At 42.2% G+C, this 17,731-nt stretch overlaps 1 protein-coding gene across 6 annotated transcripts in view; it reads left to right on the top strand.

Annotated features, from left to right (window-relative positions):
* Positions 1-17,731, top strand: part of UBAP1 (ubiquitin associated protein 1) — a 75,334-nt gene that overhangs the window by 53,607 nt on the left and 3,996 nt on the right. For 5 of the 6 annotated variants that reach the window (XM_025358838.1, XM_025358839.1, XM_025358841.1 and 2 more), the window contains 2 exons: positions 2,156-2,280; positions 9,405-10,328. In XM_025358838.1, the coding sequence (XP_025214623.1) occupies positions 2,156-2,280; positions 9,405-10,328 (1,049 nt within the window). The remainder of the gene's footprint in view (positions 1-2,155; positions 2,281-9,404; positions 10,329-17,731) is intronic. The other variant, XM_025358842.1, reaches the window with a different exon arrangement.

Below are 17,731 nucleotides of genomic sequence, written 5' to 3'. Positions count from 1 at the left end.
AAAAAAAAAAAAAAAAAAAAAAAAAAATAAATAAATAAATATGGTGATTTCCAAGAGTGTTAAATTACTAAATTGAACACAGTTGTGAATTTAATTTGCTAGCTAAGTGAGTGATAGTTCAAATGTTTTAGTTCTGGCCAGAAGTTAGATGGGAAAGAGATGGGAAAGACACCCATTCCCACAAGGGTTGGGAGTAGGGGCATTCTTCCTAATGGAGAGTTTCAGGTGTATCTGCAGAATACCTATCCCAGGAAATGGGAATGACAACAAGATTACAAATATTTTCTGACCTTGATAATTCTTGAGATCTACACAGTTCTTCTAAGGAAAGAAGTCATCTTCGTGGAAGAGGTGTAATTGTCTTATTCTGTGTCCGTGAGCACCCAAGAAAATAGTGTGAGGCTGAGAGGTAAACCTTCCTTTACCAGCTGCCAGTATTGAAAAACAAAATTTATTTTATCAATTGTATTTCATTGTCCACGATGGTTCTGCCAGTAAATTAGCCTCCCAGAGCTGCTCCAGAAAAGAAAACATGGCCCCGTTTGGAGTATATAGCTATCGAGTTATATACAACAGGCATTTTCCTTTTATCTGACCCTGTGAATAGATGGTCATGTTCTGGTCTTTCCATGTTGTTCAGTTATGACGGGCAAAGAACCTTTAGGAGATTAAAGCAGCTCCATTGTGTATGGCTTGTGTTCCTGATAATCTTATTCAGAATCCCATGATTTTGTCTGGTTTTCCCTTTTTCATGTAAGTGTGCTGCTTAAGTATTTCCATGTTGTTTTAGAATGTAGTTTTTTTTAAGCTAGGGTAATTCTTTTTTTTTTTTTCTTTTTTTTTTTTGAAACGGAGTCTCTCGCTCTGTCGCCCAGGCTGGAGTGCAGTGGTGCAATCTCGGCTCACTGCAAGCTCTGCCTCCCAGGTTCACGCCATTCTCCTGCCTCAGCCTCCCGAGTAGCTGGAACTACAGGCGCCCGCCACCTCGCCTGGCTAGTTTTTTGTATTTTTTAGTAGAGATGGGGTTTCACCGTGTTAGCCAGGATGGTCTCGATCTCCTGACCTCGTGATCTGCCCGTCTCGGCCTCCCAAAGTGCTGGGATTACAGGCTTGAGCCACCGCGCCCGGCTCTTTTTTTTTTTTTTTTTGAGATGGAGTCTCACTCTGTTGCTCAGGCTGGAATGCAGTGGTGCAATCTCAGCTCACTGCAACCTCCATCTCCTGGGTTCAAGCGATTCTCCTGCCTTACCCTCCTGAGTAGCTGGGTTTACAGGCACACGCCACCATGCCCGGCCAGTTTTTGTATTTTTAGTAGAGACGGGGTTTCGCCATGTTGATCAGGCTGGGAGTAATTCTTTGTGTTAATTAAAAATGATTTTTTTCTAAAGTAGTGAATCCTAATCAAGGAGATTCTTTTCTGGGGAGTCTCATCCGTTCAGCAGTGTTTATTAAATGTTGATGTGTGCCAGACAGTGCTGAAGGTTTTGAAAATACATCATTGAATAGGATAGACTTAAATACTTGCCCACAAGGAGCCTATATTTCTTTGGGAAAGAGAAACAATAAATATAATTAAAAAGTCAATTTATAATGTTAGAAGGCAGTAAGTGTTATGGGGAAAAGATGGTAATATGGGAGTATTGTAGTGAGGGTGGGGTAGTACTTTTAAGTAGGGTGGGTCAGCGTAAGCCTCACTGAGAAGGTAACATTTGAGCAGAAACTTGAAGGAGTGAGTCATGTGACAGAAGAGTGTTCCAGTTAGAAGGAACAGTCAGTACAGAATTTTTGAGGTGGATGGAGCCTGTCATCTTTAAGAGCAGCAGTCACCATAACTTAGTACAGTGAGCCAGAGAATGACTGAAAGGAGGTGAGGGCAGAGAGACTGTGGGCGATGGGGAAGGCCTCTTAGGCCGCTGTGAGTACTTTGGCTTTTACACTAAGTGCCATTGAAAATAAACTCCTAATAATACTGAATGAGTAGAATTTCCTTCTCAGAGATTTAGGGTCAAGGAAAAGGTAAGCAGTCAGAGAAGGAACTCTGTAACTTCTAGACTTAGGATAGCAAAAATTAATGCATATCCGTTAGACATAAGATTATGGCAAAACAAATAATGAAGTTCTTTGCTGATATTTTCTACTTTATTTTTGATTATAGGGACTTTCAGTTACCTTGATGATGTCCCATTTAAGATAGGAGACAAATTCAAAACACCAGCTAAAGTTGGTCTACCTATTGGCTTCTCCTTGCCTGATTGTTTGCAGGTTGTCAGAGAAGTACAGGTAAGTGGTAATTTTTAGTTAAAGTTTAGTGCATTTAAAAGTTTAAAGAGTAAGAATTTGATGTATAGTGAAATAAAAAAACTACAGTTGCAAGCAGAATCACGTTTTGGTCAACGATGGACCGCATATACAACAGTGGTCCCATAAAATCATAAGGGGCTGGACATGGTGGCTCACGCTTGTGATCCTAGCACTGTGGGTGGCCAAGGTGGGAGGATCACTTGAGCTCAGGAGTTTGAGACCAGGCTGGGCAACTTAATGAGACCTCATCTCTACTGGGGGGGGAAGGAGATATATATATATATATGTATGTATGTACCTATCACATAGTGACATAGTAGTAGCCATTGTAACATGGTAGCACAATGCATTACTCAAGTGTTTGTGGTGATGCTGGTATAAACACATCTGCTGCACTGACAGTCTTATAAAAGTATAGCACATACAATTCAGTATAGTATGTAATACAAATAAATGACTGTGTTACTCATTTACGTATTACTATGCTATACTTTTTAGCATTATCTTTCTACTTATTAAAAAAGTTAACTGTAAAACAGCCTCAGGTAGGTCCTTCAGGAGATATTCCAGAGGAGGGCATTGTGATCATAGGAGATGACAGCTCCATGCATGTATTGATCCTGAAGACCATCCCGTGAGACAAGATGGGGAGGTGGAAAACAGTGATGCTGATGATCCCGTAGGCCTAGGCTGATGTGTGTGTGTTTGTGGCTTCATTTTTAAGAAAGAAGTTTAAAAAGTAAAAAAAAAAAAAAAAAAGTAAAGATCCAAAAGCTTATAGAATAAGGGTATAAAGAAAAATGTTTTGGTACAGTTGTATGATGTGTTTGTGTTTTAGGCTTAGTTCAGAAGAGTAAAAAAGTTTTAAAAATTTAATGTTTATAAAGTTAAAAAAAGTAACAGTAAGCTCGAGTTAATTTATTATTGAGAGAAAAATTGTTTTTTACAAATTTAGTATAGTCTAAGTGTACAGTGTTTATAAAGTCTGTAGTACTACTGTACAGTAATGTCCTAGGCCTTCACATTTACCCACCATTCACTTACTCACCCAGAGCAACGTCCAGTCCTGCAAGCTCCATTTATGGTAAGTGCCCTATACAGGTGGACCATTTTAAATCTTTTTTTTTTTCTTTTTTTCTTTTTTGAGACGGAGTTTCATTCTTGTTGCCCAGGCTGGAGTGCAATGGTGTGATCTTGGCTCACTGCAACCTCCACCTCCACCTTCACCTCCACCTCCTGGGTTCAAGGGATTCTCCTGCCTCAGCCTCCTGAGTAGCTGGGATTACAGGTGTGCACCGCCATGCCCATCTAATTTTGTATTTTTAGTAGAGACAGGGTTTCACCATGTTAGTCAGGCTGATCTTGAACTCCTGACCTTAGTTGATCCGCCCACCTCGACCTCACTAAATGCTGGGATTACAGGCGTGAGCCACTGTACCCAGCCTATTTTTAATCTTTTATTCCATATTTTTACTGTACCTTTTCTATGTTTAGATAGGTTTAGATACATAAATACTTGCTATTGTGCTACAATTGCCTACAGTATTCAGTACAGTAACATGCTATACAGGTTTGTAGCCTCAGAGCAATACTGTACCATAGCAATACCATATAGCCTAGGTGTATAGCAGGCTGTACCATCTAGGTTTGTGTAAGTACACTTCTGCCCTCACCGGTGAAATCACCTAACATGCATTTTTTAGAGTGTATCCTTGTCATTATGACTGTATTCTCTTATTATTGTTTCTTATAGCTCCTATATTGCTGCCTGGCTCACATTGTTATATACACATACAGATTTTGTTTACCCTGTTAGTTGTATATTCCTGGGGCTCTGTACCTCACACAGAACAAATTCCCATTGCCCATTTAACTAGTTTTTTCACCTCTTTCCCTCTCTTTGTTAATGTCCTCATTCTCTTTTCAGTCACTCAAGTTAGATTTGCTGTGTCTCACATTGCAGTTCAGCCTGACCTCATTTTTCATGTGGGCTGTTGCAGTAGCCTCTTTAATTGGCCCTTCTGCTTGCAGTGTTTTCCTTCTATTTTTTTACATTGTTTCTAGAAGTTTAAGATCTAGCATGATCTTAAAGTTTTAAATTGTCACGTCCCTTTTCATAACTGTTCAAAAGGGTTCAGTGACTGACCAGTCCTTATTGAGTCTAGTCTAGACATAAGGTTATGGCAGAGCAATTGAGCTCATCACCTCCATGTTCCCTCCAAACCACGTTACTAGTAGTCTGTTAGACCTTGTGCGTTATCTCTCTGTATGCTGCTTCTGCTCATGAGCCGTTATCTCCACCTGGAATATTCTTTTTCTCACTATACTGAAAATTCCGTTTAAATCTATTCTAGATTGCACATAAATGTTATCTCCTCGAGGGCTTCTTTCTCAATCCTCCCATCTTTAAGGCTCAGTTATATAGAAATGTACTGAATTACTCCTTGAAAGCAACAAATAGCCCTGTGTTACTTACTGCAGTACACATTTACTGAATGCCTGCTTTTGAGAGGTGGTCTATTGGACACTCAAGGTAGAGATGAATTCCTTAATCACTGTCCTCAAGGTACTTACAGTTGAGAGAAGTTACCTAGAGAAACAGAAAAATATGATACTTACTGTAACTCTTCCTGTGACTTAAGAAGATTATAAAAAATGCAACTTTCGGCCGGGCGCGGTGGCTCACGCCTGTAATCCCAGCACTTTGGGAGGCCGAGACGGGCGGATCACGAGGTCAGGAGATCGAGACCATCCTGGCTAACACGGTGAAACCCCGTCTCTACTGAAAAAAGACAAAAAGTGAGCTGGGCGTGGTGATGGGCGCCTGTAGTCCCAGCTACTCGGAAGGCTGAGGCAGGAGAATAGCGGGAACCCGGGAGGCGGAGCTTGCAGTGAGCTGAGATCGCGCCACCGCACTCCAGCCTGGGCAACAGAGTGAGACTCCATCTCAAAGAAAAAAAAAAAAAAAGCAACTTTCAGGAAAAGAAGTTTTGTTTTTCTAGAATTCACTAAGGCATCACCATTTTACTCTAAAAGGTATTACTTTTTTTTATCTTCCAAAGTCTATATGCAGTAAGTAATCATAATGAGGGAACTTCAGTTACTTTTGGGAGAAAAAAAAATCTTTATTCACATACCATGAAATTTACCTTTTTTTTTTTAAATACTTTTTTTTTGCTTATTTGTAGACACAGTCTCATTCTGTCACCCAGGGTGGAGTCTAGTGGCGCAATCGTGGCTTACTGCAGCCTTGACCTCCCTGAGCTTGGTGATCCTCCCTCCTCAGCCTCCTGAGTAGCTGGGACTATTGGCATGCACCATCATGCCTGGCTAATTTTTGTATTTTTTGTAGAGATGGAGTTTCATCATGTTGCCCAGTCTGGTCTTGAGCTCCTGGCCTCAAGTGATCTGCCCACCTCAGCCTCCCAAAGTGCTGGGATTACAGGTGTGAGCCACCATGCCTGGCCAAAATTCACCTTTTTAAGGTATACATACAGTTCAGTGATTTTTAGTATATTCACATAGTTGTGTAACAATCATTACTATCTAATTCCCAAACATTTTAATCACTCCAAAAGGAAACCCAGTATCCATGAGAAGTCACTCCCCATTCTCCCCTCCTTGCAGCCTCTGGCAACTGCTATCTACTTTCTGTCTCTATGGGTTTGCCTATTCTGGCCATTTCATATAAATGGAATTCTGCAGTCGTAGCCTTGGTGACTGGCTTATTCACTTAGCATAATGTTCTCAAGGTTTATCCACGTTGTATGAATGAGGTATTAGTACTTCATTTATTTTTATAGGTGAATAATATTTCATTGTTTGGATATAACACACTTTGTTCATCTGTTCATCAGTTGATGGACATTGTGGTAGTTTCCACTTTTTGCCTCTTATGAATAATGATGCTCTGAACATCTGTAAACAGATTTTTGTGTGGACACATGTTTTCAGTTTTCTTGGGTATAATGTAAAGGAGTGGAATTGCTGGGTCATGGTAACTCTATGTTTAACATTTTAAAGAACACTAGAGTATTTTTCCAAAGTGGCTGCACAATTTTACAATCCCAGCAGCACAAGAGGGTACCAATTTCTTCACTTCCTTGCCAAGTCTTATTAACTTGTTTTCATTATATACATTCTTGTGGGTGAGAAGTTGTCTCTCATTGTGGTTTTTATTTGCATTTCTTTCATGACTAATGATGTCAAGCATCTTATATTAAGCATCTTTAATACTGAATTAATGTTCCTTTTGTGTATGGAGACTTTATTGGACCAGAAGAGAGATAGACTTACTTTATAACATTTTTCCTTGTTTTATTGGTCTGAGAATTTTTTTATTGGCAAGAACAAATAGTCATTAAATACTTGCTTGTGTACATGATACTCTTAGCAATATGATTTAAAAACACCTGTCTTGTTTCTCATTATTCATTGCTTTATTGATGCATTCAGAAAACTTGTTTTGATTCCCAAATTGTTGTCGATTTAGGCTTTGCTGGGAATTTCCCATTTGTTTGGTCAGTCTGAAGCACTAATAAACACATGGTATTGCGCTCACTGTGCTCATAGCACCCACTGATCACAAAAGGAGATCAGGGCTAACAGCTGCATTCCAGTGTGGGCCAGGTGAAATATTTTTGTTCTCTGATGCACAAAGCAACCTTTATTTTGAGGTGGAGTCTTGTTCTTTTGCCCAGGCTGGAGTGCAGTGGCACCATCTTGACTCACTGCAACCTCCACCTCCCAGCTTCAAGAGATTCTCCTGCCTCAGCCTCCTGAGTAGCTGGGACTACTGGCGTGTGCCACCATGCCTGGCTAATTTTTGTGTTTTTAGTAGAGACAGGGTTTCGCCATGTTGACTAGGCTGGTCTCAAACTCCTCACCTCAAGTGATCCGCCCATCTTGGCCTCCCAAAGGAGACCAAGGCTGTCTGGGTTACAAAGCAGCCTTAAACTTTGCCTGGAGTCTCCATGGGGAATTAGGTTGTAGTGTTGTATCTGGTCCCCTCCATACCCAAAGAGAACAGTCAGACCTAGAGCTCTAGACAGATGACTTGAAAGTTCCTCTGTCATATTTGCCTTTGCATGACAATACAAACACAACTTTTCAGCTAAAATTTCTTGAAAGTGAGCCAGTAAAATATACACAGCCCTTGCTTCTAGGGTCCAGAAAGCTTCTGTTGAATGTGGCTCACGTGAGGTAGCCCTTAGTGTCATGGTTTAGAACATCCTCTGGTGTCACTCATACGTGTGCTGGAGAATTGACCTGTAATAGCTGTATAATCTTGGACAGATTTTTTTAACTTCTCCAAGCCTCCATTTCTTCATCTGTAAAGGGAGGATGAGAATGATTAGCTTTTAAGGTTGTTGGAAGAGTTAAATAATGTATTTATAATGCTTACTCTGGTTCCTGGAACTCCATAAATGCTAGATGATATTATTTATTATTATACTCCAAACCCACATTCTTTTCTACTTTAATATTTCTGTCACCCCCAACCCCCTCCCTCCCTGCACCGCACCCTGTTTTTCTGTGTTCCAAGTATTCTACATTACTTTGGTAACTAAAAAACGAAAGTTCAATAAGTGTTTGCTAGAAAAGGAAATAAATTTCCAATTGTTTTTTGAATAAAACTTCAAAGAACAATGTTTATAGGCAATGGGAAGTTAGTTATAGCCCCCATTTTTATTGGGGGAAAGCAATTGCAAAATTGGATTTTCTCCACAGTTAGAAAAGCAGAGTCATTGCCACTGCTCTTTTCTCAGTGTTCCATTAGTGGTAGAAAGGAAGCCCAGTGATTCCCCACCATGTGTCTGTCTGAGGCACAGCAACTGGTTCAGGATTTAAAGTAACTTCTTGACATGTGCCTTTCTAGGCTTCTGTTTTGTTGTTTGAATTTGAAAGGCTTGAGGATGACAAGAGGCTCTTGCCTATTTTTCTTCTTCTCTAAAATTCTGGTGTTAGCATGTTAGACCTCTCTTTTCCCCCTTTTTTACCTTTAGTGTGTCTCTAACCTTGGACATTCACACAGACATTGTTTAGCTCTAGTGCTTTGGGGTGAAAGCCAAAGATTTTTGTTTTTTCCTGTCCTATGTGAATGTTGCTTTATATAATAGGTCTATTTCTTTTAAGTGTGCAAAATAAATTTTTGTAAATTGAGCTATACTTAAGACATCGTTAAAGAACCATGAAGTGGCGCTTTGTGTAATTTGCTCTGTAAAAATCTTAATCTGACTATGCCTGGATTTCTTATAAGTTTTTCTGCATTTTAACTACAACCTGTTTATCATAATCTAATAGATAGTGGTTTAATAAGAGCATAGAATCTATAGTCAGACTGCCTGGGTACAAATCCAGGCTCTTCCATTTAGCTACCAGCTTTATGCTTGGTTGTAGACCCTGTTAAGTGGAATAACAGTAGTTACTTTAAAGGGTTACTGAGAAAATCTAGAGCGTTAATACATAAAAAGTGTTTAGAATCATGCATGGCACCTTACAGGTATTTCTTAAATGTTTGGGGCTATCATTACCTAGCATGGGATTTGTTTAGGACATTGTGCTAGATAATAGAGATCCAAGGAGGGTCTGTAACAGGTTGCTGTCCACAAGAGGCTTGTGATACTTTGGAGGAAGTTAGAGATTAAAGATGAAAACTACATGTGGTCACCTGCGCTCAGCATCAAATGACTGATAGAGACAAATGCTGTAAGAGTTACAAAGAAGGAGTGGGTCATCAGGAAAGTTTCACAGAGGAAGTAACTGAGCTCTGCTTGAGCCACCAATGAAGAATTCTAGGAAAGGAAATGGCCTGAGGAGAGAGAAGGGAAGTAGCAAGGTACATTTGGCCTGGTATGTAGGGTTAGAGGTTGTAGGAGTTCTTTCTAGATAATTTCTACAAGTAATCTAGGAACAGAGTTTGGTTAAATCTTATAAGGACATTGGAAGCCTTACTCTTTTTAAGTGGGGATCATCCCACACACCTTAAATGCTGCCTTGCCCAGTTCTCCTCTTGCACCAGGAGTGAGGAAGGAGTGAATTGGGTTGCGGGGGAAGGACGGCCACCTGGGTTCACACCCCCTTCCTCTGCTATATCTTTGCAGTATGACTTCTCTTTGGAAAAGAAAACCATTGAGTGGGCTGAAGAGATTAAGAAAATCGAAGAAGCCGAGCGGGAAGCAGAGTGCAAAATTGCGGAAGCAGAAGCTAAAGTGAATTCTAAGAGTGGCCCAGAGGGCGATAGCAAAATGAGCTTCTCCAAGACTCACAGTACAGCCACAATGCCACCTCCTATTAACCCCATCCTCGCCAGCTTGCAGCACAACAGCATCCTCACACCAACTCGGGTCAGCAGTAGTGCCACGAAACAGAAAGTTCTCAGCCCACCTCACATAAAGGCGGATTTCAATCTTGCTGACTTTGAGTGTGAAGAAGACCCATTTGATAATCTGGAGTTAAAAACTATTGATGAGAAGGAAGAGCTGAGAAATATTCTGGTAGGAACCACTGGACCCATTATGGCTCAGTTATTGGACAATAACTTGCCCAGGGGAGGCTCTGGGTCCGTGTTACAGGATGAGGAGGTCCTGGCATCCTTGGAACGGGCGACCCTAGATTTCAAGCCTCTTCATAAACCCAATGGCTTTATAACCTTACCACAGTTGGGCAACTGTGAAAAGATGTCACTGTCTTCCAAAGTGTCCCTCCCCCCTATACCTGCAGTAAGCAATATCAAATCCCTGTCTTTCCCCAAACTTGACTCTGATGACAGCAATCAGAAGACAGCCAAGCTGGCGAGCACTTTCCATAGCACATCCTGCCTCCGCAATGGCACGTTCCAGAATTCCCTAAAGCCTTCCACCCAAAGCAGTGCCAGTGAGCTCAATGGGCATCACACTCTTGGGCTTTCAGCTTTGAACTTGGACAGTGGCACAGAGATGCCAGCCCTGACATCCTCCCAGATGCCTTCCCTCTCTGTTTTGTCTGTGTGCACAGACGAATCATCACCTCCAAATACTGGTCCCACGGTAAGTCTTTTAAATCCCCCGCCAACTCCCATATTTTCCTGAGGACAGGGATTATGTTTTTTCTTGATGTTTGGTTTTTTTTCGAGACAGGGTCACATTCTGTTGCCCAGGCTGGAATACAGTGGTGTGATCGTACCTTACTGTAGCCTCAACCTCCCAGGCTCAAGCGATCCTTCCACCTCATCACTCTCCTGAGTAGCTGGGACAACAGGCACGTGCCACCACGCCCAACTTTTTTGTATTTTTTGTATAGATGGGATTTCGACATCTTGCCCAGGCTGGTCTCGAACTCCTGACTTCAAGTTATCTGCCTGCCTTGGCCTCCCAAAGTGTTGGGATTATAGGCGTGAGCCACCAAGCCTGGCAGTACAGAACAACACATTATTGCATTCTAGAATAGAAATCATAGAAGTCAAGAACCTTTTGTCACACCAGCTTACAGATTTCTTTCTTTTTTCTTTTTTTTGAAACAGAGTCTTGCTCTGTCGCCCAGGCTGGAGTGCAGTGGCACCATCTCGGCTCACTGCAACCTCCACCTCTCAGGTTCAAGCAATTCTCCTGCCTCAGCCTCCTGAGTGGCTGGGACTACAGGCATATGCCACCACACCCAGCTAATTTTTGTGTTTTTAGTAGAGACAGGGTTTTACCATGTTGCCCAGGCTGGTCTCGAACTCCGAACCTTAGTTGATCCACCTGCCTCCACCTCCCAAATTCCTGGGATTATAGGTGTGAGCCACTGTGCCCGGCCAGGTTACAGATTTTTTTTAAATGTAAAAGCACATCAAGAGACTACTTAGAGCCAAAAAGGAGCCTGACTGTATTGGTGGGATATCTGTCAGAGACCATAACAAGCCTGCTATTAGCTGGTAAAAAGATATGAAATCTTGGCCTGCTTTACAAGTCCCAGTAATAGCATTCTTGGTCAATGATAGTCTGTGGGAATGCTTCTTTTGTCAGAGAGCTCATAGCTGCTTGTAAACTTCCATAAACTTTGGCCCAGGTAAACTTGATAGAGTGCCGAACACCATTATTATCTTCTTGGAGTGGGCTTCATTCTAATTCCTCTTGGTCAGTTGTTGGACTCTGGTCAGCACTGTACTTCTTCCTTTTCATGGTACTTTGTATGCTTTAGAGAAATTAAAAGCTCCCTGGAAAAGATCAGGGGTCCTTGGCCAACACTTCCTTCCTCTCATTTAAAGTTAGATTAACCATTTAGAGATCAAAGCCAATAAACTAACAGCAGAGATCTTTCTCAAACTAGAACACTTGTCATTCTTTGACCAACCTGAGTGTGGGAGTTTCTTTCTGGCCTATTCATCTCAGGATGGGAAGAGGCCTGCTTCTTGTTGGCTTGAGAATTTGCTGCCTTCCACCTGCAGGTATAAACAGAGCTGGAGTGTTTCTCTCTCTTTTTTTTTTTTTTGAGACGGAGTCTCGCTCTGTCGCCCAGGCTGGAGTGCAGTGGCCAGATCTCAGCTCACTGCAAGCCCCGCCTCCCGGTTTCACGCCATTCTCCTGCCTCAGCCTCCCGAGTAGCTGGGACTACAGGCGCCCGCCACCTCGCCCGGCTAGTTTTTTGTATTTTTTAGTAGAGACGGGGTTTCACTGGGTTAGCCAGGATGGTCTCGATCTCCTGACCTCGTGATCTGCCCGTCTCGGCCTCCCAAAGTGCTGGGATTACAGGCTTGAGCCACCGCGCCCGGCCTTCTCTCTTTTTTTTTTTGAGACGGATTCTAATTCTGTCGCATAGGCTGGAGTGCAGTGTTACGATCTCGACTCATTGCAACCTCCGCCTCCCGGGTTCAAGCGATTTTCCCACCTCAGCCTCCTGAGTAGCTGGGATTACAGGTGCATGCCACCATGCCCAGTAAATTTTTGTATTTTTAGTAGAGACAGGTTTCACCATATTGGCCAGGCTGGTTTCGAACTCCTGACCTCCAAGTGATGCACCTGCCTCAGCCTCCCAAAAATATTGGGATTACGGGTGTGAGCCACCGGGCCTGATGAGTTCTGGGGTTTTTCTTTTTCTTTTTCTTTCTCTTTCTTTTCTTTTCTTTTTTTTTTTTTTTTTGAGACAGAGTCTTGCTCTATTGCCAGGCTGGAGTGCAATGGCACAATCTCAGCTCACTGCAACCTCTGCCTCCCAGGTTCAAGCGATTCTCCTGCCTCAGTCTCCTGAGTAGCTGGGACTACAGGTGTGCGACACCATGCCCAGCTAATTTTTGTATTTTTAGTAGAGATGGGGTTTCACCATATTGGCCAGGATGGTCTCAATCTCTTGACCTCATGATCCACCCGCCTCGGCTTCCCAAAGTCCTGGGATTACAGGCGTGAGCCACCATGCCTGGCCCATTTATACTTTTTTAGTTATTTTTAAATGTACTATTAAATATTATTTATTTAATAATAAATATTTATTTATTTATTATTATAAATAAACTCCAGCTACTGCTGGAGTGCAGTAGCGTGATCCCGGCTCACTGCAACCTCCACCTCCCAGGTTTGGGCGATTCTCCTGCCTCTTGCAGCCTGCCGAGTAGCTGGGATTACAGGCATGTGCTTTCATGCTCAGCTAATTTTTGTATTTTTAGCAGAGATAGGGTTTCACCATGTTGGCCAGGCTGGTCTCGAATTCCTGTACTCAAGTGATCCACCTGCCTCAGGCTCCCAAAGTGCTGGGATTACAGGTGTGAGCCACAGTGGCTGGCCAATTAAATATTATTGACTATAATCACCCTGTTGTCTTATCAAATAGTAGATCTTATTCTATTTCTTTTTTTTTTTTTTTTTTTGATGGAATCTCACTCTGTCACCCAGGCTGGAGTGCAGTGGCATGATTTTGGCTCACTGCAACCTCTGCCTCCTGGGTTCAAGCAGTTCTCTGCCTCAGCCTCCAGAGCAGCAAGGATTACAGGTGTCTGCCACCATGCACAGCTAATTTTTGTATTTTTAGTAGAGACAGGGTTTCACCATCTTGGCCAGGCTGGTCTTGAACTCCTGACCTTGTGATCCACCTGCCTCGGCCTCCCAAATGCTGGGATTATAGGCGTGAGTCACCGTGCACAGCCATTCTTTCTATTTTTTTTTGTACCTATTAACCACTAGCCCCCCACTACCCTTCCCAGCCTCTGTGGTAACCATCCTTCTAGTATCTATGTCCATGAGTTCAATTGCTCTGATTTTTAGATTGCACACATAAGTGAGAACGTGTGATGTTTGTCTTTCAGTTCCTGGCTTATTTCACTTAACATGATGATCTCCAGTTCCATCCATGTTGTTGCAAATGACAGAATCTCATTCTTTTTCATGGCTGAATGGGTACTCCACTGTGTATGAGCACCACATTTTTTTTTTTATCCATTTATCTTTTTTTTTGGAGACAGAGTTTTGCTCTTGTTGTCCAGACTGGAGTGCAATGGCATGGTCTTGGCTCACTGCAACCTCTGCCTCCCGGGTTCAAGTGATTCTCCTGCCTCAGCCTGCCAAGTAGCTGGGATTACAGGCGTGTGCCACCACACCCGGCTGATTGTTGTATTTTTAGTACAGACAGGGTTTCATCATATTGGTCAGGCTGGTCTCAAACTCCTGACCTCAGGTGATCCATCCGCCTCAGCCTCCCAAAGTGCTGGGATTAAAGGTGTGAGCCACTGCACCTGGCCTATCCATTCATCTCTTAATGGACACTTAGGTTGCTTCCAAATCTTGGCTGTTGTGCACAGTGCTCCAACAAACATGGGAGTGCAGATCTTGTTTATGTTTTACTTTCTGGGACATATCCTTAACTTACAACTTCAAAAAACCAAAAACAAAAACAAAAACAAAAAAAAAACCAAAACTAAATCTTACAACCTTTTATTTTATTTAATTATTTTTCCCCCTGAACCTGAGAGTAGGTGATTATTTTTAAGAGGTGAGATTTTTGTCCCCTAGGCTGGAGTGCAGCTTACTGCCTCAGCCTCCTGTCTGGGACTACAGGTGTGCACCACCACGCCCAGCTAATTTTTGTAGAGATGGGGGTCTCACTGTTTGCCCAGGCTGGTCTTGAACTCCTGGGCTCAAGTGATCCTCGTGCCTCAGCCTCCCAAAGTGTTGGGATTAAAGGCATAAGCCACCATGCCCAGCCTGTATCTTACTACCTTTTAAAAATGCAGTTTTTACTTTATCATATTTTAAATTTCCAAGTGCTTTTTCTGTTCCCTCTTTTGGTTTGATGTTTTCATGCTGGTGGCTTTGGCTTTCTATTCACGTGTATGTATGAGGCATTAAAAAAATAACAGTCACAAAGTTTGTGTGTCAGAGGTGTGCTTGTTGATCATTAAACTTCACTATAGGTTGAAAGTTAATTGGTTTTGCCGGGGAAGTCCCCAAAATGTAAACATATGTAGGGCTTGGAAGTGAGGGTTTCTCCAGAGAATTCTGGCTGAGGACTAATGTTGGGGAACGCTGGTGTGTTGCTTTTACTTAATCCTTGTTTAAGTTCTTTCACTTGACTCTGCCCCACACTGTGCCTGGTGCTTAGTCCTTTTTGGTCTCTGGTTCCCATTTTCTGGAGACTATACCTTCTGCCTCCTGCACAGGGTGGGGATGAATGGGGAATGTTTCACCGAGGGCTTTACTGCTCTGATCACTGACTGTGTGTATCTTTGCCTTATCCCAGTATTACCTGGTGCTTCCAGAGTCTGAGCCCCTCTTAGGGGTCCTAATGGGTTGATAGACTGACTTCCCCTTTTCTGCTTACTTTATAACTTCATTGCTGGCAATGACCATCCCTTCATTATCTTTCCACATTCTTAAATTTCATTGAAATATATCACACCTGTAATCCCAACATTTTGGGAGGCCGAGGTGGGAGGATTGCTTGAGCCCAGGACTTCAAGGCCAGCCTGGGCAGCAATAGTGAGACCTTGTCTTTGTTTTTTTATTTAAAAAGAAGAAGAAATATATTGTCCACTGCTACCCCCTTTCCTTTTATTGCTTTAAAGATGAATACAGTTTTAATTCTTTATTTTAAATTTTTTATTTATTTTTTTGAGACAGGGTCTTACTGTCTCAAATCACGGCTCACTGCAGCTTTGACCTCCTGGGCTCAAGTGATTCTCCTGCCTCAGCCTTCTTGAGTAGCTGGGACTACAGGCATGTGCCACCACACCTGGCTTTTTGTTTTTTGTAGAGATGGGTCTCAACTATGTTGTCCAGGCTGGTCTCGAAATCCTCAGCTTAAGCAGTCCTTCTTCCTCAGCCTCCCAAAGTGCTGGGATTATAGGCATGAGCCATTGTGCCTGGCCTTAGTTTGTTTGTGATCATTTTAGTGGGCTTTTGGGAAGAAGAGATGGTAAAGACATTTGATCATTTTAGCGTGTTAAATGAAATTCTCCCTTTGAAAATTCTAATGGACTTCAATTTATTCCACAACTGTTGATGAAGACCAGTAAGTGTAAAGTCAAGAGCCAGGCCCTGGGGATTTAGAAATGGGCATGACATGGTAACTGATCTCTGCAAGCTCACATTAATGTAATGTGGTAAGTACTTTGCCAGCAGCGTGCCCAAAGCTCTGTGGGACTGCAGGTGGCAGTGTGCCTGTTGAGTTGTGCACACATTAGCAGTGGGAAAAGGAGGTGTATGGAAAGACTTGGTAGAAGCTGTCTTTAGGTTATGCTTGAGGGCTGCATAGGTATAGAAAGGACTGTCACCTTCTGAGGCCTGAGAGCATGCTCAGACTCTTCAGAAGCTTGAGCACTAATATTTGTCTCCTCTCACAAACTTACTTTCCCTCATATTTAATTTGGAAAGATTTCATAATAATTCTCATTTTTGTCTAGTTCTACTTGGTTACAAATACGGAGCACTTCAGTCATTGAGTATGAAAATCCCTTTTTATGCCAGAGTCAACCTTTGCCCCTCCAGGAACTAAATTTTACTGTTCTTTTATTGAAAAAATAATGACAAATGGCTACCATGAATGCAGTTAATAGTGTTTAAAAAGTCATATCTATATTACTCCTAAGAGCATTATATATATTTGAAAATGGTACTTTGGAGTAAATAAATTTGGTGACTAACTGGAGAAACTAAACACTTATAATTTTGATGAGGGATCCTTTCAAACCTTGTCTGTCTGTTTGGGGTCTGCTGGATTAGCCTATTGCCTGTTTGATTCATAAAACATTTATATGAAGGGGACATCTTATTTTGTTTGTCCCTGTTGAAGGAAAGTATCCTCTATTAGGATAGATGATTCTTTAAAATCATCCATTTAAAATCAGTCATTTAATATCTCATGCATCTTTTAAAAATGTATAGCTATAATTGTAGAGCATGTACAATTAGTAAATATATCTTATTTTTTTCTTATTTATTTATTTATTTAGAGACGGTGTCTCGCTCTGTCACCCAGGCTGGAGTGCAGTGGTACAATCTTGGCCGAGACCTCCACCTTCTGGGTTCAAGCGATCCTTCTACCTCAGCCTCCCAAGTAGCTGGGATTACAGGAATGCACCACCACACTCGGCTCATTTTGTATTTTTAGTAGAGATGGGTTTCTCCATGTTGGTCAGGCTGGTCTTGAACTCCCGACCTCAGGTGATCCACCCGCCTTGGCCCCCCAAAGTGCTGGGATTACAGGTGTGAGCCACCTCACCCGCTGTTTTTTCACTTAATTCAGATGCTTTAAATAATTAACAGTCATATGTTCATTATTTGCTAACCTAACACCCTGTGCTGGATATTTGGTAGGTTGACCCTAGTATTTATTACAAATGATGTTGAGATGGATATATTCCTATATATAAATATTGGTTTGCATTATTATTATTTCTTTAGACTGGTTTCCTATAAATAGGCAACTGGATCAAATAATCTGAACAGTTTTCTGGATTTATGCCATGTTTACCTAAAGATTACGAAATAACCAGTAGGGTGTGAGTACTGCATGTATGTTTAAAATAGATGTGATTTTTGTTTTTCTTTAGACGGAGTCTCACTCTGTCACCCAGGCTGGAGTGCAATGGCATGGTGTCGGCTCACTGCAACCTCCGCCTCCCAGGTTCAAGCGATTTTCCCACCTCAGCCTCCCGAGTAGCTGGGACTACAGGCACATGCCACCACACCAGGCTAATTTTTGTATTTTTAGTAGAGATGGGGTTTCACTATGTTGGCCAGGTTGGTCTCGAACTCCTGACCTCGTGATCCACCTGCCTCGGCCTCCCAAAGTGGTGGGATTACAGGTGTGAGCTACTGTGCCCAGCTAGATATGATTTTATTGACATTTGTAATGACATTTGCAGTATTCTGGGTGTATGCCCGCATCCCACCAGCCATTCAGGAGGCATTATGAGACGGGCAGGCAGTTGAAGAATAGTCCTGACTCCTTCCTGGCTGGGGAACGTCATGTGAGAGCTGGCATT

This window comes from Theropithecus gelada, chromosome 15 (genome assembly GCF_003255815.1).
Source record: "Theropithecus gelada isolate Dixy chromosome 15, Tgel_1.0, whole genome shotgun sequence".
Lineage (NCBI taxonomy): Eukaryota > Metazoa > Chordata > Mammalia > Primates > Cercopithecidae > Theropithecus > Theropithecus gelada.
This window is presented reverse-complemented; position numbering and strand designations above follow the sequence as displayed.